This window comes from Ursus maritimus, unplaced genomic scaffold (assembly GCF_017311325.1).
Source record: "Ursus maritimus isolate PB19 unplaced genomic scaffold, ASM1731132v1 scaffold_32, whole genome shotgun sequence".
NCBI lineage: Eukaryota > Metazoa > Chordata > Mammalia > Carnivora > Ursidae > Ursus > Ursus maritimus.
Genome location: NW_024425786.1, coordinates 23,795,216 through 23,822,987, shown reverse-complemented (window position 1 = coordinate 23,822,987; position 27,772 = coordinate 23,795,216). Strand labels below are relative to the sequence as shown.

Genomic DNA, 27,772 nt, shown 5'->3' with positions numbered 1-27,772 from the left:
GCTACCGCCGCCGCCGCCGCCGCCGAGGTGACTGAGGAGAGAGGCGCCTCCTCGCTCCCGCCGCCGCCGGACTTCAATGCCCAGTCCCCAGCTCGCCAGCGTGAGTGCGCTCCTCCCGGGCGGCCCCCGCGCCGGCTCCCGGGGCCTCGGGGAAGGGGAGGGCGGGAGGCGCCGCAGCCATTAGTGCAGGCCCGAGACACGTCCCCGGAAGGAGGGCTGGGCCCGGCCGGGTCGGGGGCGGGGGGAGCGCGGCCGGGAAGCGTGGAGAACGAGGGTGGGTGAGGAAGGGGGGACGGTGCGTGTGGAAGAATGCGGGGAGTGTGTGTGGGGGGAATCTGCGTGCCTGAGGGGGACAGTGAGTTGGGGAGAGGGCTGGGTATGCATGTGGGGTGAGGGAAGACGGAGTTGGGGGGGCAGTATGGATGAGAGAGTTGGGGGCCGTGTCCGGGGGCAGTGTGTGTGTGTGTGTGTGAGAGAGAGAGAGAGAGAGAGAGAGAGAGCCGGCAGAGTGTAGAGGACAGTGGGAGTGTGGGGGGGGGCGTGCGCGTGGGCGAGAGGGGTAAATGGAGGAGAGTGAGAGGTGGGAGAGAGCGTTGAGTGTATGGGGTAGAGTGGGGGAGTGTGTGCGGGGAATATGAGTGCAGTGCGAGAGAGGGAGGCTGGGGAGAGGGTGAATGGCAGACGAGGGAACGTGGAAGGGTGTGCCGGCGATTGTCCAGTGTGTGAGCGGGCATCCCGGCGTGCGCGTGGGCGAGAGGGGTAAATGGAGGAGAGTGAGAGGTGGGAGAGAGCGTTGAGTGTATGGGGTAGAGTGGGGGAGTGTGTGCGGGGAATATGAGTGCAGTGCGAGAGAGGGAGGCTGGGGAGAGGGTGAATGGCAGACGAGGGAACGTGGAAGGGTGTGCCGGCGATTGTCCAGTGTGTGAGCGGGCATCCCGGAGGCTCTCCGTGATCGTGATCGCTGGCGATAGTGAACCCTGGTGTCCTCGGTGAGGGAGTTCTTTCCAAGAGCGTCTTGTCCCTGGGTTCTTGGGTTCCAGTATGAGGAAACGGTATAGGAGTCTGTTCCAGTGGCACTATAGTCTTCTGGCTCTGGGATTTTTAAAGAAAGGTCATGCTTTTTCGTGGGGGGTGGGGGGGAGGCGGTAAATGTTTTCCCCCATGTTTTATGACATCGATATAAATTTCTAAATTTGTCAAGGACGTGGTCACCATCCCATCCTAGTCTGGCGCTCTGTGGGCTAACTAAAATAATCTTGTCTTGCCTTTAGAGTGTTCAGAAGCGTAGACTCTTATGTAAAGTACTGCTAGTTTTTCAGGTGAAAGGTATTTTATCGCTAGGTGAACGGAAAGAATTTTTACTAGGTATTAGCTCTTTTCTACCCTTCTGGAGAAGAACTCTTAAGAAAAAAAATAATGTAACGTTGATGATGAAGAACCAGAGGCTAGTTAATTATTCCCTGGAGTTTGTCAAGAAACATAAAAACTGCCTAGCAGTTCTAGCATCACTGTAGACATGCGTGTCTGTTTGGAATCACCAGACTACAACTGCTGCTGGCTTAGAATATGGTAGTTATTTGCTGCCATGCTCTGTATTACAGAGTAGTTACAGACAGGAAGTGAATGAAGTTATGCCTTGTTCAGTGTGCAAAAGGAAATTAAGGCTACAGAATGACACATTTTTAAGGCTTCAGAATCACTTGCCAGCATGCCATTATGTTGGTGAAGATGGTGAGAAGTTGTTTGCCTGTATTCTAATCTTGACATTTTAAAAATTGTTTCATATTGGATAGTGAATGGACATTGTTATGGACTTTTGCCAGATTCTTGTTTTGTGTAATTAGGGGTTCTTATAAAGAGTACCTTGATATGGATTTTACACTTTAATGATGAGAAGTTTCTTAGAAGTTGGGAGTCTTTCAATAGGATAAGCAAAGATGGTGGTCCTTTTGGTAGACATAATAGAATTATAGGCCAAAACATTGATGTGTAATTAGAAGTCACAAATTATGTTTTTCGTAGAGTGTCCTTTTCTTCAATCATGAGCATGCTTTGTGCTTTCAGTATAGTGAATAGTATTGTTAACAATATTTAGTGGGAGACTGGATTAATTAGTATTAAGGGCTTACTATGCACCAGGTATTTTTATATACTCTTTATAATTCTCACAGTTACTGTAAAGATGGTAGAGGCCCTCATTTGCATTTATTTGGCACAGACTGAGTGGCTTCTATTTGCTAGGCACTTGGGATACAGTGATGAGCCCTCAATGATTTACAGTGGTGAGATGAGGAGATATAGAGACTCAAGGAGGTTAAGGAACTTGTCCTAGGTCACAAAGTAATAAGAATTGGAGATGGATTAAAAACCCAGGTCTGTCTGACTCCAAAGTCCTTGATTTTTCCACTACACCATTACCACCCTCGCAGTAGGTTGTCTCGCTTTCAGGTTTCTCAACCGCACAGTGACCTAGCAGCTCACGCAGATGAGAAATGTTGAATTTAATGCAGAAGACTAGATGGCTGGAGGCAAGGGGATCATTTAGGAGATGCTGACTTGAGGCTCTTTGGGGCCTAAGCTAGGCTTTTATGTGGGTGGAGATTCTGCCTTGAAACTCTTGGGGCCCCAGGGTGTGTGCTTTGAGACATAGTTTTTATGAGGCACCTGGGATATGTCTGGGAGAGGAAAGTCTGATTAAAGAAACTCAGCAGCCTTTTATGTTTTTTATTTCGGGGGAAAGAGGAAGAGTGTATTTACTGGGGTAAGAGTCAACTAGAAGTTGTCACTCCTATGGAAGAGTCTTTCTATTCAGCTGTATGAGATACTCAGGAGATTGTGAAGATCAACTGAGAAAATATACGTGGAAGCACCTTGTTAATTATAAACTGAACTACAGATTCAAAGTATTATTACCAGTAAGACCTTTCTACTAAGGCAAAGTTTGTTATATTTAGTAACTGGAGAAAGCTAGCGTTTAGGACACCTATACAAATGAAAAATTGTTTAGAACTGCTGAACTGGGTCTGTTCTGACTCAGAACAGCAGAAGTCAAACCACTCCCTCCATGAGTCAGTCAAGTAATATTTAATTTGAACTCACCAAATTTATAAGCAGAAACCATTTACAACATCATTGAACTTTGGTGGCACTAGGGAAGAATAAATGTTTGAATGCTTTTGCATATAACTTTCTTAAAAAGTTTGAAAGCCCCATATTTATATTTCCTTGAAAAGACATTTGTGCGAAGCAAGGCAAAATATTTATTTTTCTGAAGATTTAACTCTTTATTCTATTTAATATTTTGTCTTTTAAAGGTGGCATTTCTGTATGTAGTAGTTATAGAATTTTGACGCATTAAGTTTAAATTTAGTAGAGGTTTACTTGACAGGGTTTGTACTGTTCCTTTTTGTTGGAATGTGGGATTGGTAACCAGTGAAGTCTCTAGAAAAAGCATTTACAAAGAAGATGCAGAAGAGCAGTACATAAATTTTTAACTGTTGCTCTTGGAAGAGCAAAATTTAAGTTAGAGTGAAACGCAAGTTAGCTCGATTTCTTCAATTGCTATATAATCAGCTATGCTACTTACAGAAGTTGGGGATCTTTAAAACTTTTGAGCAACTGGCAATCAAGATCTAAAATTTTAACATGGTAGTCTTAGTTATGATTATTGAGTAGGGCATTGGTAGAGATCTTGAAGTCTTAGGACACTTGTGAAGTCCAACATTGTGCTTTAGGTTTCAGCATTCCCTTCTTGAGAATCCTATAATGCTGAATCATAAAGCATCTTATTTAAAATTCATAATAATCCTTTGAGTAAGTGGCACTTCCAGTTGTACAGATAAGGAGATTGATTTATAGAATCAATTGTTGAACTTCAGGTTTTGAAATTCAAGTTAAAGATATCAGTAAATAGATGGCAGTAGATTTAAAGTTTCCCCTTGGAGCATAAGGTACTTAAATCTCTTGCTAAACTTTATTTTTGAGTTAACTCTGGTCATTATATAGGAGTTAAGTGGACATTAAAGAAGTTGGCCTTTTCGTCTGATACTTAGTTTTTAGTTTTTTAGGCTTTTTTTTAAGGATACTTCAGTTACTTGCATACTTTTTTGTTTGGGGGTGTTGCTGCTTTGAGATTTTTCTTATACTAGTTGGGTTATATAGAAACTGATGATTATTCTCTAAATTTACAAAGCGAGAGTCTGATGTTGCAGTTCACATAATTTGGTACCTTGGGTTTGTTAGTGAACAGTGGATCCAGCAATTATAATTTTTTTGGGAAATGGTGATTTGAGTCTGTTAATCTGGAATGTTAGAAGTCTTTTATCCATTTTCATCTTTAGGGGTAGTATATGTATAGAGGCATCTGGTAGCTTTCTCTAGTTATCTTTTGTTTTATTGACTGAACCACATCTTCTAGCTCCTTTGGCCACTTTCTTGGGACTTGCAGCCCGATAGGATTGCTTGGTGAAGAGCTCCAGTAGATATTATATGTTTTGTTTTGTTTTGCTGCTTGGAGTTGTAGAGGTCTAGGCTAAACCAGAAACTGTCACTGCGCTAGCACCTAGAACGAAGCCGCACAGCACTGCAGGCTCTGTCCACTTTCACAGTTACCCTGTGGAGTTACCGGGACCCAGGTGAGAAGATGACCCTTCTGCACGTGTTAACGTGGTTTCCCCTGAACTATCTCTTCAATCAGCATAGATTGATGGCACAAAATCTTTCCTGGAAAAATGACTGTGAGGAGTTGACAGAGTAAACCGACAGTTTTTATATGATTTGAATACAAATGTGTTTTGTTTGCCTGCGCTGATTTCTTACCTATAGGTTCTATAACACAGCACCCACTACATTGTAAGTGGCCTCGAAACTAAATCTCATCATTTGAATATATATTTACATTGCACAACATTGCCTTTTTAAACTCTAGAGAATTTTAAGCTTTTCTGTGACCCTTTCTTTGCTAGTTGAGCCTGTTTGAAAAAATATTTTGATGACTAGAATGGTCTTTACCTTTAGAGATATTTAATTCCTTTCATAGTATTTTTGGGTTGAAATTTCATTCTTCTCAGAAAATGTTAATTCTTTTGGCATAAAATGCACACATGATATATTTGCTTTAGCAGATCAGATAAATTGCTTTATGTTTTTATTTCTGCAGCGGTCAAAAATGTTGGCTCTTAACTAATGTATCGTTTGACAGGAATTCAAATTCACAATCAGTCTGCTTTCTTGTAGTCTTTTAGTTTTAGTTGAGATTTGAACATAACTCTCTTTTTTTTTTTTTTTTTTTTGCAGTCTTTTACGGGAGACATTCACTAAATTCTGTCACCACAGTATCCATAAATTGGATCTATATATATATGTTGATATTTATTGTTTTTAGTAGCAAAACAAATTGATGTGTTTTTCTACTTTCCATTATTGGTGAAAAGCCTATCATGAGGGAACAGAGTGACTGGTTAGTGCAGAAGGATATGAGTCATCGGCAGGATTTGTCAGCAAATTGAGAAGGATATGATGGAGAAACAATAGATTCTAGTGACATTATTCTTCATTCCACACGTGTGGTTACAAACAAGTTTCCTTTTGGTGATTGGTTTAAATTATTCAAATAACTTAGATCTTTCTAGATGAGAAGCACTTAAAATTTAAGTCTTAGACTATCCCCTGAATTGTTTTTCTAGTGAAATGAGATCTTCATTTGGAGGTTATCAGCAAGTAGAATTTAGTTAAACTCACATCTGTTTACTAGGAAAAATAATTCACTTACGAGGTAGGAGTTAGTAAGTTGAGAGTCTATTTTTGTAAAGCTTGTTGTTAAATTATGGAACCGCTCAGTAGATCAGAAGATTCCCACCAATGTGGCACATTTATTTTCTCTCATTGAGCAGACTCGCTCCCTGACTACTACTCATACTTTTAAATTCCTAAGAGCTTTTATTGCATTTGAATTGGTTTGAAATTCTCAGCATGGTCAAGGCCTCCTAGAGTTATCTAACCAAAGACTCCTTTCCTTTCTCAGTCATGCTACCATGGCCCTTTCTACAGTCTTGTTACAAAAGTTTTACCTTTCCTTGGAAGTCTTAATTAATCCTACTCCATTCGACTCATACTTTGTGTCTTCAAAGTATATAGCATTAGTATGAAATTTTAATGGCCTTCATCAAATATTTTTCACCCACATGGATTCTTCTAGTATCTTGATCCTGGATAGAGTTTGTGTGGTATGTGCAAAGAGCTCCACAAATGCTTGTTGTAAGATTGAATATGTGGCATTTTAGTATCATTCAGAAGTGGCGTATTGTCCTCTATCTCAGTGAGCATTTGGAGGAAGAGGACAAGAAAGATTAATTTTTGCATTCTTTAGGTGGGAAGAGAAGGTAGGCAAATCCATGTGGAACTGAGCTGGTGAGCAAAGAATAATTATCCCTTGACATGGCATTAAGAGGTGTTTCACCATTTTTACTTCACTTTCGTGTTTTAATGTGAAACAACTGCTTTCGCTGTATGTTTTTTAAAGATTGTCAATGTTGTGTTTTATGAAAATAAACATCTAGCCATTATTGCACTATTAGTGGGTAGACAGTATATTTTAAAAGGCCACCAGCAGTTCCAAATAGAATGATTTGTGTTCTTGACTGTTTATCTTGTGTTATACTCAGTACATAGAGAGATGGCTGTGAAGTACAATGTGATTTATAAAAAGTAAGTTTAGGAGAGGAAGTGAAGTGTAACTTAACTGGTTTTAGGGGAAACTTGGACCAAAATGCCCTAACAGCAGAAAAATTTCTGGGGCTCAAACAAAAGAATTTATGCTGACAAGATGTAATTTGGAATGTTTTTATTCTGTATCCTGTACAGAGAGAGCTTCCTTCCCTCCTTGTTGGTGGTGAATATTTGAACAGGACCTTTAAATAATGCTCAGTACATTTGACAAAATGAGGATATGAAAGAGTTAAGCTGACCCATGAACTGCTCAGCTCTAAAACATGTATTTTAAATAATGCTAACAATAGCCTGGAAGTTCTTACTTTGCATGCTGCTCCTGTGCTGTAGGTTATTTTGAAAGGTGATTCAAATAACCTTTTCCCAAGTATCTGTTTTGCAACCTCAGGGAACTCACAGCTGTTATAGTCATTCTAACTGTCCTGATATAGCTCAGAAAATATTTCAAAGTGGTGTTGACAAGATGAATCCAGGTGTCCTTTTGGATTTCCTCTTTCTTTCTTTCTTTCTTTCTTTCTTTCTTTCTTTCTTTCTTTCTTTCTGATTTTTCACTACTGAATTTATTTATTAATGAAATAATTGATTTAGTGGTTCTGGGTTAGTGTATGTATAGTGATGTTGGAAACTAAATTTAAAATAATTAAGACTTAAATTGCACTCCAGGAAAATTACTTAGCCTTTTGAGGTTAAAAGAAGGATGTAAGAAAAGAAGAAAACAAATTTAGAATTTAATTATATGGGAATACTGCTGAATTTGAGGTAGTTTTTATTGTATGAAGGAGGTTACCACAGTTATTTAGGAAAAGAATGTGCTTAAACTTTATAATAAAGAGGCTTGGGAATCTTAAAGTGCACATAAAGTAAAATCTTCAAGCATAAAGCCCATGAAGAGGGATAGCCACGAAATTTTTGCCTGGAAATGAAAAGTGTGAATGAATAGAATCAATTTAATAGAGCTAAACATTTAGCTTAATTTTTAAAAAATTCACTGAACTCAGTAAGATCTATGCCCAATATTAGAATTGTGCTGGTAGGATTTTTAATATTATTACTGGTATTCAAATAATTTTTTAGGGAAAGTGAAAATTGGCCATAGTCCTGTTACCTTTATTTAAATTTTACTTATGGAAGGAAAAAATAGCAGTTTTGGACAAGAAATTCAACTGGAGAATTGCTCATCTTTGGAGGAACAGTACAGAATTGAAAAGTAAATATTTTCAAGTGTGGCGTGAAAATATTTAATGCAATTTTTGTCTTATAGTTATTTGTAGAGGTAGGAATTACTAGAAAATGACAAGTACTTCTAATCACTACGGTACACACAAATTTGAAAACCACTCCCTTTTCATTTGAGTGGGAACAGGGCCCACAGGACTTCAGTAAATAACGGTCACTGTTCTCAGAAGCAGGTGCGTTGTTGGTTAGTTGCTCTCCTTTCCTTTTTGAGTGGCAGGCCATGTATCTCATGCTGGTTCTGAAATCTTAAGATATTTTCCCACCATCAAGGTCATAATTTCTTTTTATGTAAGTGATTATTGATTTCTGTACTGGAACTTGTTCTCAAGTTCCCTCCTTAAATGAGGAAGTGGAAAAGTGGGAATAACCAAGAGAGTTAGTATGAAACTTTTTTTTAGCAGTAAAAAAGCTATTTTTAGCTTGTTTACAGATATTTTGGATCCTAATTTGTGTAGAATTTAATGATACCTCTTTCCTTATCAGTTCCCTGGGACTGTATAGTAGGTGAGGGGCACTGACATTAATTTGAATTGTCTAAATTCAAGGAGCCAGATGTATACAGTTTTAGTTTGATAAATGCAACTAGAGGGATGAACAAAGATAAGTAGCAGAGAGACTAGAACTCTTATTTCCTCAAGGCTCTGATGAGTTGGGAGTAGGTTACGCAAGATGAGTACCATTTCAGTTTGAGACCAGTTAACTAGAAGATTAATCAGCAAAGTTAAGTTCGCTTTAATAAGTCTTTAAAATGCATTTTTCCTGAAATGGTCAGAATGCAGTAGATACAGTACTACTTTACAGACGAATTTCCCTACTTTTCCTGGATAGTTGTGAGGATTTTATGGGTCAGTTGTTTGAATAATCTCTGAATATTAAATTAGGCTTCTTATGGTTCTTACAGTTACTCTTCACAGATTGCACATCCATTCTGTGGACAAATCTACCTTAAAGTGTATCTTTTTTTTTAAGATTTTATTTATTTATTTGTCAGAGAAAGAAGAGAGAGGGCTGTTCCTAGAACACTCCAAGCATGGCCCCACCTCATAACCTTTGCAACAGCTAATCCCTTTGCCTAGAATACTCCTTCAAATATCTGTTGGCTCAAACCCCCAGGTCTTGGATAAAATGTCACTTTTTTCAGTGAGGCCTTTCCTGATAGCTTTATTTAAAATTAGAAGCCCTCTCCTTTCTGGCACTGTAGATTCCCCTGCTTTGCATTTTTCTCCGTAACAGTGGCATATTTTAGCTTTTTCTGCCTACTAAAATACAAGATCCGCTCTGACGAGAATTTTTGTTTGCTTACTGCTCTTGCTGCACTTTATAATGCATAGTATGTGTCTAATAAATACTTGAATTATTAATAAATTATTAATTATCCAAATTGTAAGGAAGATGTCTTAACTCTTCTATCGTACTTATTTTAAGAGAGGTGAAGGTGTCTTTGTTAAAGTGAGATGAATTTGTTTTAGGAACAAATTGTTGCAAGGTTTTAGCCTTCTATGCAGTATAGTGCTTTCATGTTGCCTGTTTGTACAAACCAAGCTGACTCAAATTTGCATGACTTCCTGTAGAATTTCTGGTAAGAAAAGTAACAGTAAATGTATGCTTACTTGTTTTTCCAGAACTTTGCTTTTAGATTTTTTCTTAGATCTAGACTTCTTTATTTATATTATAATGTACTGTTTTAATTTGGTGAATCCTGGCATAACCCATCAAATTAGAGAGTTTATTGTATCATTTACTTTAACTTGGAAACAGAATGTCTTAGTGGAAAACTTGATGTGAGGGGATTGATAGGATTTTTAAAAGGATGCCTAATAAGTTTGGGTTGCCCTCAAATTCTCTGTATTTATATTTGAACTTAGAATTACAATTGCCAAAATAAATAAATAAAATCTTAAAAAAAAGAAAAAAAGAATTACAGTTGCCAAGGAAGAACCTGAATTTTACTCAATAATTTAATATCGTTAACAAAGAAGAAAACTGGAATTGTGTAGGTGCAGGCCTGCCTGGGACTAAGAGTGACTAGCTCTCTTAAAGCTCTTTATGATCCTGTGGTTGTAGCACTTTTGAGAACGTGGTTAAATAAATCATGGTAGGGTTCTTTATCACCCTAGAATTTAAAAAAAAAAGGTAATACATGTACATGGGAAAAGCAAAACATTTCAGAAGGGATGTATTGTGATAAAGTAAATCATGCTTCTGGCCTCCAGCTCCCGTCCCCTTGACCCTGACAACCAGTTACCTCTTTGTAACTTTCCAGATAGTTGATGGGTATGAAAGCTATACAGCACTCACAAATATTTCTATATATATACTGTTCATACTATCATGTGCTCTTTGCAGTTACTAGTGTCTTTTAGCCATCTTTCCATATTTCATACAGATCTGTTTTATTCTTTTTAACCTTGGCATAATGTTCCGTTTTAATTATTCCATGCATTTGGTTTTTGATTCTCATCTAGGTTAATTGTTAGCACTAGAGTATTGACACAGGACATTTAAACTCTAACATACCTCTCTTCAAAGTTTTAAGTAGTCTCTGTTGTGTTACGGACTTAGTCTTACTGGTAGTACACTATCTTAGCTTGGTTGGCCTCTTGCTCTTGTTCTTCCAGCCTCCTCTTTCTTCATTCTTTTTCCTCTTTCCCTTCCTTCTTCTTAATTTAAAAGGATTTCTCTGTCACAGACCATTCCTTCTAATCCTGCAGTGAGGTTATCTTCTTTGGTTAAAAAACGCAAATGTTGCATAGGAAATGGGAATGTCCCAAATTCAACATTTTAAAAAGTTAGGTTCTATAGAAGATAAAATTACTTAATGTCAAAGAGACGGGTTTAGAAGAAAGTTTTCCTGTAAGATGTATAGTTACTGAGTTTATACTAAAATACAGGGCTTTGTAACTTTTGAGTACCTTCCAGCTGTGGTAGGTTGTTTATGGTTTTTTTTTTCAGGCGGTTTGCTTTATATTCTTTATGTCTGTTACAGGAATTATCATTAGTTTATCTGAATTGGCAGGTGCAAGAGCATTTAACTGTTGATGTGTAGTTGAACTCTTGGGGGTGGGAGAAGGAACAGAAGCTTGTTTTTATCATGTATCTGTTAACGTTGATAGAACATACTGTTTCATTTTGGCGGAAATTCCTTTGCTAGGGATCTCAGTATGGTGTTAAGAATTGAAAATCTAATAATGAATTATCCTTATCGTTGGAAGTGGTCCTTCCAAAATGAGGTTGGAGGAATAAGATGGGGTAAAACTTGCTCTGTTTACTGAATGGACAAACACTGGTGACTAGGTAGAAAACTTAATACTAGAGCTGTAACCTTTCAAACCTGGCCATCACTACAAAGCAGGTCTTTCAGTGCCTTTACTCAGCTGACACACATATTAGCTGTGATAACATCATTAAACCAGAGGGATTCAAACAGGTTAGAATTTCCTTGTGTTTTGCCTTTCACTGCATGCAAACCATTGTTCTTTGAGTGGTTACTTTAATAATCTTTTCTCCCCTTATTTAAGGTCACAGAGTTGCAGATCAATATCACCAAATATTTGAAGAAAAGTTATAGTTACATGAAAAAGATTATGACTTGAAAAATATGTGGATACCTCCATAGTCAAAATTGAAGGAAAAATGAATAGAGTTAGGAAACCTGGGTTCTTGTCTTTGATCTGCTTCTAATTAGTGATGTGGTCTTAGTTAAGTCATTTTAACCTCCCTTTCTCCCAAACATCATCTTGTTTTTCTTTTTTCTTTTTCTTTTCTCCTTTTTAAAGGTCAGAGTCATTGCTCTCTAAGTTTCTCCTAGGTTTAAAATTCCTTGACTGTACAAGGAGTACTTTATGAAATGTGTAATCTAAGGTGGCTGTTTTGGGGTTACAGTTAGGAAAGTGTGATATATATATTTTTATTTTTCTTGGTTTGAGTATTAGAAGTTTCATGATTTTACTGTAGTGTATAACTTCTGCTGAGATATTGAAGTTTTTAGAATGCCATTTTGAATTTCTTATATATCTTTCATATTTTAGGAACGTTTGAGTTTTGTGCTTGTGTCCATGGTAATATTGCCACAAGTATGTAACTTACAAAACACAGTGCCATAACAATATCATAAAAAGACTTGTGGATAGAGCAGGCTTGAAAATTTGTAGGCTTTGGTTCTTTCTTAAATGTATTTTAGTTTCCTCCTGAAATGGTTGTATGATACTTACCTTTCTTGTCTTTTTCTACCTGATCACAGTCATCTTTTCAGAGGCTACTAAATAAGCATTTATTGGTGGATTAGAGAAGAGGCGAGTGAAAGAACTTAGACCCTGTCCCTATTTCCAGAGCTATATATTTATTTATGAAGATTTATTTATTTATGTAATCTCTGCACCCAACATGGGGCTCAAACTCAGGACCGCAAGATCAAGAGTCTCTTGCACTACCAACTGAGCCAGCCAGGTGCCCCCAGAGAAGTTTATGATTATGTTGATACTCTGAACTAACTATAAAGATAACTGTGTTTCAGTACAGCAGGCCCAAAATGATATTAAAAATTCTTCCACTTTTCTTTCTCACCTTGTTTTTGGTATGGGTAGGAGAATGCTATGTGAATCAGTGACCTTTAGATGCTTTTGTACTCTTGAGATAGTGATGTAATGTGAGAAATAGTAAAAAGGTAAACTGGACTAGGGGCGCCTGGGTGACTCAGTCGGTTGAGTGTCTGACTCTTGATTTCGGCTCAGGTTGTGATTGCAGGGTCATGAGACTGAGTCCTGTGTTGGGCTGTGTGCTGGGCATGGAGCCTTCTTGAGGTTCTGTCACTTTGTCTCTCTCTCAAAAAATAAAGAAAAGGTAAACTTGACTAGAAATGAGATGATGGGATTTACACATTAGTTGAGGCAGCAGGCATTACGGTACATTGGAAAAAACATTGGACTAACAAGACGCTCACCTTAGACAAGTCACTTCACTTTCTAATCCTCTTTCCTCGTTCCTTGTAGGTAGTAACAACTACTTAGAAAATAAATTAATTTTTTGAAAAGAACTTTATGGAGTAATGTTATAATTGGGGGCCAATGCGTATCCTTTGGATAGAAAGAATTACATCCTCGGGGTGCCTGGGTGGCACAGCGGTTAAGCGTCTGCCTTCGGCTCAGGGCGTGATCCCGGCGTTCTGGGATCGAGCCCCACATCAGGCTCTTCCGCTATGAGCCTGCTTCTTCCTCTCCCACTCCCCCTGCTTGTGTTCCCTCTCTCGCTGGCTGTCTCTATCTCTGTCGAATAAATAAATAAAATCTTAAAAAAAAAAAAGAAAGAATTACATCCTCAAAATGGAATTTTGGTAACTATCCTTCATCCATTTATAGATGTATCTTGTTTTATTTTAATTTTTTAAAAAGATTTTATTTACTACACCGAGAGAGAGTGTGCACAAGCAGGGGGAGCAGCAGAGGGAGAGGGAAAAGCAGGTTCCCCACCGAGCAGGGAGCCCGGCGCGGGGCTCAGGGCTCGGGGCTCGATCCCTGGATCCTGGGATCATGACCTGAGCTGAAGGCAGACACTTAACTGACTGAGCCACCCAGGCGCCCCTACAGATGTATTTTATTTTAAGCAAAGTGTGTATGTGGAGGACTTAATCATCAAAGCAGAAGAATAAAATCGCTGTGAGCTTTATGGAGGGAAGGTTTCTTTAAGGATCTTTTAATGACACTTTAAAATGAATTTAAAAATAAGGTCACTTAAAAATGACTTGAGTTACAAATAATCTTATTAACACAGAAATTTTGTTGAACCCCCTTTTGAAAAAGGAAAGACCTACTTTTGAATTTCTGACTTTTAAAAACTCCTGGTATCATTTTTATCCTAGTCTTTACAGATGACAGTAATTCAGAATTGGTGGAGTTTCGGGTATCTTTGGACGCACAAAGAACGTATTCTTGACTTTGAGCATCATCTTGACTGTGCTGTCAATCTCCAGTTCATTTGACTTATGCTTTTCTCCTCTAGGTTTTTCGTTGGAATATACGTTGCACATTTATGGCGATTCTGAGCGTGAGGGCAGACTTCTGCCAGGCTCAGCACAGCGTTTTCGCTGACAAGTGAGCTTGGGGGTTCTATGTGCCATAATTAACATTGCCTTGAAGACTCTGGACACCGAGACTGGCCTCAGAAATAGTTGGCTTTTTTTTTTTTTTATTGCAAGCATATTTCTTTTAATGACTCCAGTAAAATTAAGCATCAAGTAAACAAAAGTGGAAAGCAACCTACACTTTTAACTTGTCTCACTAGTGCCTAAATGTAGTAAAGGCTACTTAAGTTTTGGATTTAGTTGGATTTTTTTGGAGTCCGAAGGTATCCATCTGCAGACATTGAGGCCCAAGTTGAATTTGGATTCAAGTGGATTCTAAATACTTCTGCTTACCTTGAAGAGAGAAGCTTCTTAAAGAATAAACAAGTTGAATAGAGAAAACACTGATCGATATTAGGCATTTTAGTGGTCTTTTTAATGTTTTCTGCTGTGAAACATTTCAAGATTTATTGATTTTTTTTTTTCATTTTCCCCATCACACCCACACACGCACGCTCACACTTTTTATTTGCCATAATGAACCGTCCAGCCCCTGTGGAGATCTCCTATGAGAACATGCGTTTTCTGATAACTCACAACCCTACCAATGCTACCCTCAACAAGTTCACAGAGGTAAGATTGTACTATGGTCTACTTTTTGGATTGATTTATAGGTAAAGTTATAAATGAACATCATTATGAAGAAATCTCTTAACTTAACAAGGCCATTTATTTCTGTTTGGAATATGGTTGGTCATCCTACCAATCTTTGTTTGAATTGGGTTGAATTAGTTACAACAGATTTTTAAGAGAGCATTTTTGGAATTTGGGGAGACTTTAGAGACTATCTAATAGTTTTTTTCTTTCTGCATAGTTAGCAGTTCATTATATTTTAATAATAAAAATAATTAACTTTTATTGAATACTTAGTATGTATCTAACATTACAAAAAGCAGTTTTATGCGTTATATCATTTACTACTCAAAATAGCCCTATGAGGTATAGGTACTGTTATTATCTCCCACCTACAGATGAGGAAACTGCAGTTTCAGGGCATTTTGGTAATTTATTAATTTGCCTAAAGGTACACAGCATATGGTAGAACAGTCTCTGATTAAAAAAATCCATGTCTGCCTCAAATATTCTAGCCACTTTTGATAAAAACCTACCCCAGAACTACTTAGCAATAGTAATAACCATCATATACGAGGGTCAGAACCTTACAGGGAGGAAGGGTATTATGGGTAACGTTTTTATGTCCGATCCTTCATTTTCTCTGCTGTATTTATAGAATAGACTTAGCCGAATGAACTCCTAGGGATTCTAAATCCACCTCTCTCATTTTCAGATGATAAAACTTGAGTTCAGAAGAGGTTTTGACTTGCTTAAGGATACAAATGTTTATTATAAAAATTTCTACTATAACCTTTCAGTGAATGGCTACTAGGAGTTCATTTTAATAGGATTTTATCTGTATTTTGAAATGTTTTAAAATTACTGACTCCATGTAGTACTAATAACTTTCCTGAGTGTGTTTTAGAAGAAGGTCTTTCTGTGAAAAATAAAGTCCTTTAGCAATTAAAATAACTTTACTCTTTAGATAACCAAATGATGAATGGACACTTCTTGTAGGATATCACTGTTCCTGCCCATTTATACTTCTAATTCCCAGAGCTTCTTAACTTTGTGCACACAGTGTACAAGTTGATTCCGGGCCTGTGCCCTTAGGTTGTTCAGTCACCTTTAAGCCTGGTTGAATTATGTGATACTATTTTTAGCCTGTGGATTCCTTGGCCATAGACTCCAAAAGTGGCAGAGGCCACTGTCCTGCAACTATAAAAAGATGTTGGTGGCCCACTGAAGATAGGTGGTCACTGGATAAGGCATTACTATAGGAAAATTTTTAAGGAGCAAGGCTTCTGGCTATAGTGGTGTTTGTTGGCTTTGTAATATGATACCACTTTTTAATCCTAATTTCAAAATTACTTCTCTTTCTTTCATTTTATTTTATTTTTTAAAGATTTTATTTTTAAGTAACCTCTACACCCATTGTGGGGCTTGAACTTACAACCTCAAGATCAAGAGTCACATGCTCTACTGCCTGAGACAGCCAGGCCCTACTTTTGTTTCTTTAAATTAAAAAAGCAATAAGTACTTACTGTGTAAAAATCAGAAGATACACATAAACAAAAGACAGTTTGAAAATACTTAACTCTTAATGCTTGGCTTCTCGATGTTTTTCTCTGCATATATACGTATATTTATTTATATACATATAGATAGGATCACACTATATTTTAAAAAATCTTCCCCAACCTGTTTAGTATTAATTTTATAGCTGTCATAGTATTCTGTATGAATGTGCCATATTCTAACTGTTCCCCTGTTTTTGGACCATTCATGTTTCCATCTTTTTACCATTCTAAACAGCCTATGCTGAACACACTGGTACCTAAATCTTTGGGTGTGTCTTTAATTACTTTGTTAGTATAAATTCTCAGAAGTAGAATTTCTAGGTCAAAGTATATATGTGCTTTTATAGTTTTGTGATGTGTTACCAAATTGTCCTTTATAAAGGTGATTGTTTTGATGCTTCCACTAAGAGCCTGAGTGTCCATCCTATATGTTTCCACAATGAGAATGATTTTTATCTTTGTCTAAGAACGATGTCTCATTGCTTCAGTTTATAATAGTACATTTTAAAAGTTTTGGTTGCAGATTCTTAAAGTATGTTCCCTTATATTTGTTCTTCTTTAAAGGAACTTAAGAAGTATGGAGTGACAACTTTGGTTCGAGTTTGTGATGCTACATATGATAAAGCTCCAGTTGAAAAAGAAGGAATCCACGTCCTAGTGAGTGTGTAGTGTTTTAATTTTTCACTACGAACAACTAGTACTTTTTAAACTTAACTATTTTTTTTTTAAAGATTTTATTTATTTATTTGACAGATAGAGACAGCCAGTGAGAGAGGGAACACAAGCAGGGGGAATGGAAGAGGAAGAAGCAGGCTCATAGCGGAGGAGCCTGATGTGGGGCTCGATCCCACAACACCGGGATCATGCCCTGAGCCGATGCTTAACGACTGAGCCACCCAGGCGCCCCTAAACTTAACTATTTTTAAAACTGGGTACTCAGTAGTATGCTTTTTAAGCTTATAAGAGATGAAGTGTTGATAACAGTCTTTAAAAACTTTTGGATTGGCAGTTTTGTTCATTTGTGCCCTTAAAGTCTATATATGCAGAGTATTTTCAACAAATGAAAAGCAAAATTGAGTGTACACTTATTTTTTTTTTTAAATTTATTTGACAGAGAGAGAGCTCAAGTAGAGAGAGCCATAGGCAGAGGGAGAGGGAGAAGCAGGCTCTCTGCTGAGCAGGGAGCCCGACGCTCAGCAGCTAGCCCAACGTGGGGCTCGATCCAGGATGCTGGGATCATGACCTGAGCCAAAGGCAGCTTCTTAACTGACTGAGCCACCCAGGCGCCCCTGAGTATACACTTATTTCAAGAAAATTGAAATTTGCATTTTGTTTTCTCTAGGAAATTATTGCAGTATTTAGCTTTTGTATCTAGGCTACTGGTTTGAATCTAACTGAAAGTAATTTCCATCAGAAATTCTTAAGTCACACGGAAATAGAGTTGACCCTTGAATGTGGGGTTGGGGACACCAACCCTCACATAGTCGGAAATCCACATATAAGTTTTGACTTCCCAAAAACTTAACTACTAATAGCCTGCTGTTGACCAGAAGCCTTACCAATAGCATAAACAGGCCATTAACACATATTTTGTATGTTACATGTATTATGTCTATATTCTTACAATATAGTTAGCTAGAGAAAAGAAAATTTTTTTACAAGAAAATAAGAGAAAATACATTTATAGTACTGTACTGTGTTTATTGGAAAAAATCTGTGTGTATGTAAGTGGACCCACACAGTTCAAACCTGTGTTTTTTGAGGGTCAGCTGTATTTTGTCTCACTTCGCAAGTACTAATTAGTTACTTACTGTTTCGTGGATAACCTATAGGGGACAGAAATGCTGGAGAAGAGGTTAAGAAGAGAGAGGGAGAAGGCATCTTGGTTCAGAGTAATCAGCATAGTTTCTGACACTTTGTGGTAGGTTTCTAAGAAGGTTTTCTGTGATTAGGTTTCTTCTATTTTCAGTTTAAACATAAAATGATTGGATTATTTTAAGTTCCTCCTTGGCCCCTAAATACACTATTTCATTTATTGGAAACAGGAGCCTCAGATTAGGTAAAATTTTGTACCTTCTTGCCTAAATAGTTGTCAAAACTGAAGGAACACGTAATGAAATGACCTTGTAGTTTTAGGTGTCTTAGAGTTCTTTGATTTAATCGTGGGAGGACAGTGTTGTAGGAGGAGAACTGGAGAGTTTTTAAGTAGTTGGTTAAAAGAAAGTAATAAAGAAGATACTGGTATGAGGTTATGTGCCTATTTTTAATTGAGAGGTAGTTCTGTAGTCTTTATGCATTGGTCAGTAGTTGGGAAGGCAGTTCATGGAAAGAAGATAAATGTCCTGTTGGTAAAGCAGTTGTCTCATATCTCATCCATAAAGTTTCCTCACCTCCATTTTGGTGAAAACACAAAAACTAAATAAATAGCCAAGCATTAAGTTTTTTGAAAATGTATTTTAATAGAATGGCATGGTAATAATTTGCTTGCATTCCCATTTCTAAAGGACTTTAAGACGCCCTGGCTGGAAATCACTGGGGATCATATAAACATGTATAAAATATAACCCTGTGTTTAAAAATACAAAAACAAAATTTTAACTTCTGAAACTATGCTGACTTTGAGTTCTTTTTCCTGTATTGTGAATATAGTGGGCAGATGAAAAATCAGTTTGTTTTGACAGATGGTATGGGTGAGAAAATGAACTGTGGATTGACTGTAGTTTGAATTAGTAATGTTGGTAAACACCTTTATGAAATAGACATGAACTAAAGAACTTGAACTAGTTTGTTGAAGATAATGGTAGGTCTGGAATTTATTCTATGCCTTTAAATCTACACTTTTGTTTTAAATAGCTGTGATTAGATAAAATTAAAGGCCTAACAAACTTTTAAACAAGAAGGACATTTAGAATTAAGCTTGGAATTTCCTTTTCTCCAGAGATTTTAAGTGGATTGTTAATTTAATTTTGCTAGGTGAGGATTTGGAATACTTTATAGATTTTATTTATTTATTTATTTTAGAGAGAGAAAGAGAGTGCGAGTGGGGGGAGGGGCAAAGGGAGAAGGGAGAGAGAGAATCTCAGGCAGACTCCGTGCTGAGTGGGGAACCTGATGAGGGGCTTGATCGCATGACCCTGGGATCATGACCTGAGCCGAAACCAAGAGTCAGACGCTCAACTGACTGAGCCACCCAGGCGCTCCTGGAATACTTAATAAGAGGATATCCCCAAAATCAGGCCTTTCAAATCTTTTGACTAATGTTCTTGCAAATCAGAGGCTTATTGGAAAAGACTAATAATGGTGGTTTCGGTTATGTGAGACAGTTTGAAGTTCAGACAGTTCTGAGTAATTATTTTAATGATTTTTTTGATAGAAACTGCTTTATATGAGGAAGTGAAGCATGTTTCATGTTATTGTTACTTAACTGGGTGCATTTTAGGGAATATTAGAGGAAGTAGCTCTCAACTAAGGTACTTGCTTACTGGTTTTACTGCTGTTTACAGTTAAACTTAGTGACATTTATAATGATAACACTGACAGCCCTTTAATTATGGGGTGTAGCTGACAAATCAAACATCATGTGTTGTCACAGCTAATGGGCTACATGAAGTGTTCTAGTGGTGTCCATAATGAGTGCAGAATCAATTTAGTGCTTTGTCACTTTTTTCTTTCTCTAACATCTTAAAGTGTCCTTATCCAGTCTCTTTAGAGTAATCTTCTGTTTTAAAAAAATTTCCAGCGTTTTTACATTTCTGTCCTCGAAGCTAGATGGGAGAGAGGGAATGTAAAATGTGAATTTCCTTCCCTTCTTTCTTTAAAGCTGATTTATATTGGTTTCTTAGGCCTTTTGCTAGGTAGAAAGGAAGATAAACCCTGCCTATACGCACATGGGGTTGGTCTTAATTAAAAAACAACCCAAGGGGCGCCTGGCTGGCTCAGTCAGTAGAGCATGCAACTCTTCATCTTGGAGTCTTGAATTTCAGCCCTACCTTGGGGGTAGAGATTACTTAAAAACACACACATACATAAATTGATGTATATAAAAAGGGAAAGGGATACTTGAGAAAAAGGTCTCCATTTGCTCAGGACCCTATATCATGTGGCACTGTGCTTTTTAAATGGGATGTGTATAAGTTAGGCAGAGCTTTAAAAATATTTACTACTTGGCTATTTATTTTGTTTATTTTTTTAAAGAACTTTTCCCTTTTATTTTATTTTTTGAGATTTTATTTATTTATTTGACAGAGAGATAGCCAGCAAGAGAGGGAACACAAGCAGGGGGAGTGGGAGAGAAAGAAGCAGTCTCCCAGAGGAGGAGCCTGATGTGGGGCTCGATCCCACAACACCGGGATCATGCCCTGAGCCGAAGGCAGATGCTTAACGACTGTGCCACCCAGGCGCCCCTTGGCTATATATTTTTAAAGATTTTGTTTATTTATTAGAGAATATGTGCACAAGTGGGGGAAGGGACAGAGGGAGAGGGGAAAGTAGACTCCTCGCCAAGCAGGAGGCCAGACACACGGGGCTTGATCCCAGGACTCTGGAATCATGATCCAAGCCAAAGGCAGATGCTTAACTGACTGAGCCACCCAGGTCCCCCCCCCCCGCTTTTAAAATATATAACCACAAAGATGGTAGTATATTTCTGTTAGGATATGCTAACTACTGGAGATTTCTTACGAGCGAGGCTTTCTCTAAAGAAAAGGCATCATAACTTAGAACTGTTTGGGGGATAATCCTCAAAATATTTGTAGAGATCAATAAGATACTAGTTGGTATATTTCTTTGCAGAGTGGACTTAAATTATATTGACAGGTGTATTCTCTCTTACTTTGCCCAGGCCTTAATTATAGTTTTCTCTATTATGTCTAATTATTACTTTATTCAGATAAAATATTGGAAGAACACTTATTTCTTATCACTCTGATAAAGAGATTTCTATAAGATAAAATTAGATATAGTGCTGACAACATAGAAGGCTAAGTCACTTGGCACACATGAATTTTGATCTTAGAAAAAGCTTTTCAGCAGTGATCAGAATTGTGTTATTAAGAATAGGTATATATTGGGGCGCCTGGGTGGCTCAGTTGGTGAAGCGTCTGCCTTCGGCTCAGGTCATGATCTCTCAGGGTCCTAGGATTGAGCCCCTGTTGGGCACCCTGCTCAGCAGGGAGTATGCTTCTCACTTTCCCTCTGCCCCTCCCCCTGCTTGTGTGCTCTCTCTCTCTCTCAAATAAATAAATAAAATCTTTAAAAAAAAAAAGAATAGGTATTTAGGGGCACCTGGATGGCTCAGTTGGTTAAGTGTCCCAGCTCTTGATTTTGGCTCAGGTCATGATCTCAGCGTTGTGAGATCAAGTCCTGCATTGGGCTCCATGCTAGGCGAGGAACCTGCTTAAGATTCTCTCTCTCTCCCTCTCTCTCTGCACCCACCCCTCCCCCCCAAAAAAGAAAGAAAGAAGACGTCTATAAAGTACAAGTAGTTAAGGCAGATCCACCCTGTGTTCTAGGCAGCTTCTGCATTAGCTACTGTCCTGCAGAAAATAATAATCTAATGTAAATTTAATGTAAAAGATCTTTTCTTTCCAGGATTGGCCGTTTGATGACGGAGCACCACCCCCTAATCAGATAGTAGACGATTGGCTAAACCTGTTAAAAACCAAATTTCGTGAAGAGCCAGGTTGCTGTGTTGCAGTGCATTGTGTTGCAGGATTGGGGAGGTAAGCTCTTAACCTTTTTGTCTGAGAATTCATTATCAAAAATTTCACTTTGGTAGAAGTTTGCACTTATTACACCAAATATTAAATTGCCTGAAGGAAAAGGAAATGAGAGCAGAAGCTGGTGTAATGGTTTCTGAAGACAGCTTACTGTGTTTTGTGGGTTGTCTGATTCTGATGCCCATAATAGATTTAGTGGATGATGGCTCAGAAATTGTTTTGAGGGGCGCCTGGGTGGCTCAGTCGTTAAGCGTCTGCCTTCGGCTCAGGGCGTGATCCCGGCGGTCTGGGATCGAGCCCCACATCAGGCTCCTCCGCTGGGAGCCTGCTTCTTCCTCTCCCACTCCTCCTGCTTGTGTTCCCTCTCTCGCTGGCTGTCTCTGTGTCAAATAAATAAATAAAATCTTTTTAAAAAATTGTTTTGAAACTGACTTAATGTAATTATCTTATATTTGAGCTAAAAATTGGTCTTAATTCAATATGAATTTTTTCCTCATTATTTCACATATTCAAAGGCTTAGGTCTTTGAATTGGGCAACAAAATTAAAATAATTATAGATTCTGAAGAATCTATATGTGGTTAATTTTGGATTGAGATGAATGAGAAGTTAATAGGTACAGAGCAGATGGCTGAACTTTAAACTTCTGAAAGGAGATGTACGGAGAACAAAAATTAACTTTGATTTTAAAACCTTTTTCCTTGAGCAGTGCATGGAATGGTGTTGCAACACTCTCATCAGCAGCAGATTAAATGCCAATTTACGATGTGCACTTTGACTCAGAACAGTAGTGCAGGCTGCTCTTGCCTCAAGGTGGTGGTGACTCAGGTTATTACCCCTGCTTAGCCCTTTTGTTTGCTCTTTTCCTTTTTTTGCTGTTTAGTGTGGTACAGTTTCTTCTTCAGGGTCAGAAGTTCCAGTCCTTATTCTGAAGGGTGAAGGTAGTGTTCTAACTTGACTTGGGCAGTTTTGTAACTAGTAGCTCTCCTAGCAGGTAATCCAAAGTTGGTGCCATGTAGTGGACATTTTAAAAAGTCATTTCCCTTGCTAGATTTTTGTTTATGTGTGTATTATTATTATTTTATTGTTAAGGAATCTACTTCTGTGACTGTCCTGAAACCCAGACTGGGTGTTAGAGTGACGAGTCCTGGAGGTAACTACGCCTCACCTGGACTTTCTGGTTATAATCACTGTCTTCTCTCTCTACCTCAGCTGTAAACCCAAATTCATAAGGCCTCAATCCCTGCCTTCCTCTTCCTGGAAGATGCCAAATCCAACAATGTTGGAGACTTTTCAGAAGAGAAGACAGCTTTGTCTTCCCAGAAGACAAATCCTCTACTTTGCTTTATGAAGCAGATAGCATCCCCAAACCACAGACAGGTTGAGACCTGCTCAGGCCTCAGTGTCCCTTGTTAGATGTAAAAAACAAAACGAAAAACCCATATGACTTACATAGAGAACTGTTCCTAATTACCAATTCTCTGACACTCTCCTAGCTCACAGAAAGGATTTTGTTGAAATCTAGCACCTTTGTAGTGTTTGATGAGGAAAAGATACTAAAGTGGATTTGTAATGAAATTTCTGAGATACTCAATATAGATGACACATTTGGTCTTTTTTTTTTTTTTTTTTTTTTACTGCGATGTTGGTTAAAGACCAATGAAGAATGTTAGATGACATATAATGTGAAAATTTGAGATAATAATGTGATGTTTTAAAGAATAAAGATCTTTTTTTTTTTTTTTAGAGAGAGTGCATGCCTGCAGGGGAGCAGGGAGGTGCAGAGGAATTGGGAGAGAAAATCTTAAGCAGGCTTCACGCCTGCCCAGTATAACCCCACACAGGGCTTGACCTCACAATGCTGAGATAATGATGTGAGCCGAAATCAAGAGATGGACTTAACTGTCTGAGCCACCCAGACGCCCCAAGAATAAAGATCTCTTAATGAAAATGTAGAATTTAGTGCTTTACTAAAAGTGGATGACACCATAGACAATATCATGATACAGACATTTTTACTGTGTAGGGANAACAGATATTTTAGTATAAGGGAAAAAAGGAAAGCTAAAGCTTTTCATTGTTTTGGTAATACGTAATTCTGGGTTCTAAAGAAAGTTCTTCAGTGCGCCTGTGTGGCTCAGTTGGTTAGGCATCTCCTTTTGGCTTAGGTCATGATCCCAAGAGTCCTGGGATTGAGCCCTGAATTGGGCTTCCTGCTCAGTGGGGAGTCTGCTTCTCCTTCACCTCTCTCTCTCTCTCTCTCTCAAATAAATAAATAAAATCTTTAAAAAAAACTTCTGTAATTCCAAAGACCGGTGGGTATTTACAAATGAATTTCTCTCTGTAGGGCACCTGTGCTGGTTGCACTTGCTTTGATTGAATGTGGAATGAAGTATGAAGACGCAGTTCAGTTTATAAGACAGTGAGTATGAAGTTTTATGTTCAGAAACACATAAAGCAAGACCATACAAGAAGAAGGAATTATGGAAAGTACCCTTTGTAGTATGGAATAATGTGTTGGCTGAAAAGATTGTTTGATTAAAGAAATCAAAAGGAGCAAGTAGAGAGGGACTCATAATAGTACTTGGCTCCCAAATTTAAAGATTTTTGTAATTTAGGTGGCAAATTTGGACACTGTAGAATATGTCCAGGGTATGACTTGACTAGGTAGGAACCTTTAAAATGAATAGCTAGGTAGTAGTCTGAGTGATCTAGTGATTCTTTTAATGGATGTCTAAAAAAACTTCCAAATGAACTATGACCAAGAGGCAAGGAAGACTCTACAGAGAGGCAGTTAATCACTTAGGACTCTTACGTGACCTGTTCAGGCACAAAATCAGGATGGCATTGCCCAGACAGAATCTTGGCATTGGTCTGGAATAATGGGCCATGTTATTTTGTTGTCCAGAATCCTCCGGCAGTCACTATCTTGTCCTTTCCCTTTCAACCTTTTCTTTAAAAAAAAAAAAAAGAAGAAGAAAAAGACTGGTAAGAGGGCATGAAATGTATGGTAGCAGCTTCAGGAAGGTGATGTATTTCAAGGAATGCCATCTGTGCCTGCTGCTTTATACGCTACTTGCTCACTCATCAGCCCTTCCTCTTAAGAAGTGATATTGTATAGGAAATAATGCTCTTTTTCAGCTGTGTGGAGTTAGAAAGGCCTTAGGCCATAAATACATTTCAGTGAGTCAGACAGCACTTTTTTTTTTTTACATGATCAAGTTTGTCATTCTTGTATTTTCAGAAAAAGAAGGGGAGCATTCAATTCCAAACAGCTGCTTTACCTGGAGAAATACCGCCCTAAGATGCGATTGCGCGTCAGAGACACCAATGGGCACTGCTGTGTTCAGTAGAAAGAAGTGTAAACGAAGGCTGACTTGATTGTACATTTAGAGGGAACTCTTGGTACCTGGAAATGTGAATCTGGAATCTTAACTGTGTCACCAAAGTAGTGATGGATTCAGTACTCCTCAACCACTTTCCTAATGATTGGAAAAAGGCAAACAAAAAAGAAATCCCTCTATAACATGAATAAAATGTTTAAGAAAAGAAAAAGAGAAAGAAAAAAGGGATTAATTCAGTGAAGGATGATTTTGCTCCTAATTGTTGGAGTTTGAATTTTTGCCAGGATTGAATTATATCAAAATCTTCTGTCTTTTTTAACTTTTCAAAATAGGTCTCTAAGGAAAACCAGCAGAACATTAGCCTGTGCAGAACCATCTGTTTGGGGAGCACACTCTTCCATTATGCTTGGATGCTTGGCACATAGATCTCCCTGTTGTGGGGTTTCTTTCTTTTCTTTCTTAATTTCTTTCCTAATCCTTCCTTCCTTCCTTCCTTCCTTCCTTCCTTCCTTCCTTCCTTCCTTCCTTCCTTCCAACGGTGGGTATATATTTTCCCCCTCTTCTCTTCTTTCCCCTATCCCTCTTTTTTCCCCTAATACATGTTGTAGGTGGAATAGGAGATGCCCTTGTTGCTGTAGATGTGTGTGCAGTCTGGCAGCCTTAAGCCCACCTGGGCACTTTTAGAAAAAACAAAAAAAGAAACAAAAAACACCAAAAAAAAAAAAAAAAAAAAAAAAAGCAGTGGCATATATATTATATGATCCAGGTGGTTTTTAGTCTTTACTGATGATGGGGTGTTCATGTTAGTTTCTTTTCTTGAAAACCCTATTCAACATTAGGCAAAGTAGCCAAGACCCTTTTGTTTTGGTTTTTATTTTGGTAAATTAGTGGGGAAATGGCATTTTAAGAGTAGTCTTTCTTCTCAAAGAACTTAGCTGAGAGTCGAATTTTTCTCTTTTCCAAACAATGAAGCTAAGTGGGTATCCCAGAAACTTTTGTTTTCTGAAGGGGAGCACTCCAGGCCGTCACTGAAGATGTGTCCAGGCAGAGAGTTAGCACACTTTCTACACTTCCTAGAATCGTGGGTTTGTAGCATGACTCTGATTTTCTGTCTAATGATGTCAGAAAATGCTGGTAGTTTAAATTTTTATTTAGGACTTACTCGTACTATGAATTTTCAGGAACGGTGAAAGGAATAACAGCAAAGATAGGATATTTTGGACTTGAGAAATGCCTGTGATGTGTATTTTCCAAACTGCCCCCTATATGTACAGTTCCGTTTAACCACTGATTGCCTTGTTATTTTCTTACTAGGTTCTTTATGAGATTTAAAAAAAAAAATTGCTGGTTCAAAACCAACAATGCCTAGTGAGTATATGTGTCCACAGGCCATACAGGGTAGAAGAGAGACATAAAGCAACCCAATGGTAGCAAAGAGACTGTTGGTGATGAACTAGTGTACTGTCATTTTCGAGGATTCTTTGCCAGGTTCATTGTGCTGATCTAGAGAAGCTGTTCTTCCACTCCTTCGCAGAAGGCAGTTGTGACCGGGCTGCATTGACAAAGCAAGTTGAAGGACACCATCCCGGGCTCTTGCACTCTGCATCTAAATATTACTTAATAGTGCTCTGCTTCTAAGGATTTGAATAAAGGCTTAGTAAGGTCATCTTGTCTTGCTGGAATTTGCTGTGCAGAGCCATAAATGCCCCGCCCCCTTTTTTTTAGGATCAGCTAGGCCAGTAGGAATGGACTGGGACCTAGTCTCACACTGATGATACCTCAGACGTTGGCTGGCTATGTGAACTGCCTATATCCTATGCCGGAGTTGTTTTGATTTTTAACTAAATGAATATCTAGATTCTCTCCTCTCCCATCCCAGAAAAAAACAAAATAATGCTTTTTGAAACTGTTTCTAGAATTTTAAAGTGAAAATGATGGTACTCTCCAAAATTCTTTATTTCAGAACATGACAATAAATTCCTTTAACATAGGTTCAAGATCAAAACCGCATACCCTCTAAACCCAGACTATTGACTGATCAATACAGTAACAAACTTTTTCCCTTTGACATGCTCTGGTTTTTGTTTGTGGGGAGTGTGTGTGTGTGTGTACGTACGTGTGTGTATATGTGTGTGCAGTGTCCAGCAGTATCAGTGCCTGCCTGAGATAGGAAAATTACATTCCTGGTTCTGTATGAGGAGAAGGGTGTATAAAGCGACAAGAAACATTATCCCTCATTTTGTTTTAAATTACATACTAATGTTAATTGTTCTCAGAACTGGATTTTCTTCCTCAAAATTTAAAGTTTTTTTTCTTTTGGATTTAATGAAGTATTGCTAGCTGAAGCCAGTTTGACATGGTGAGAGAGATGTCAGACTGATGGAAGGTGTGCAGCCTGATTTAAAACCAAACCCTGAACCCTTTTAAAGAACAATAAAACTTATTTTACATGCTCTTTGTCTGTGTATCGTTCTCCACCCCAGGTTGAATTTCATTTATG

General features: G+C 38.2%; 1 protein-coding gene across 2 annotated transcripts; it reads left to right on the top strand.

Annotated features, from left to right (window-relative positions):
- Positions 1 to 27,725, top strand: PTP4A2 (protein tyrosine phosphatase 4A2). Of its 2 annotated transcripts, none has more exons than XM_040619171.1 (6): positions 1 to 100; positions 13,957 to 14,650; positions 16,777 to 16,869; positions 21,802 to 21,932; positions 24,276 to 24,350; positions 25,173 to 27,725. In XM_040619171.1, the coding sequence occupies exons 2-6, from the start codon at positions 14,555 to 14,557 to the stop codon at positions 25,279 to 25,281; spliced, it is 504 nt and encodes a 167-aa protein (XP_040475105.1). In that variant the 5' UTR covers positions 1 to 100; positions 13,957 to 14,554; the 3' UTR covers positions 25,282 to 27,725. The 2 variants fall into 2 exon arrangements, with proteins under 2 accessions (XP_040475105.1, XP_008692701.1); XM_008694479.2 differs by lacking the exon at positions 1 to 100 and adding an exon at positions 874 to 989.
- Positions 27,726 to 27,772: the final 47 nt, after the last annotated feature.

Excerpts from the sequence above, each read along its gene's own strand:
- PTP4A2 (XM_040619171.1), top strand. The coding sequence starts at position 14,555 with ATGAACCGTCCAGCCCCTGTGGAGATCTCCTATGAGAACATGCGTTTT. Across the intron at positions 14,651-16,776 it reads CCCTCAACAAGTTCACAGAG|GAACTTAAGAAGTATGGAGT; the intron begins GTAAGATTGTAC and ends TCTTCTTTAAAG. Across the intron at positions 24,351-25,172 it reads GCAGTTCAGTTTATAAGACA|AAAAAGAAGGGGAGCATTCA; the intron begins GTGAGTATGAAG and ends TTGTATTTTCAG.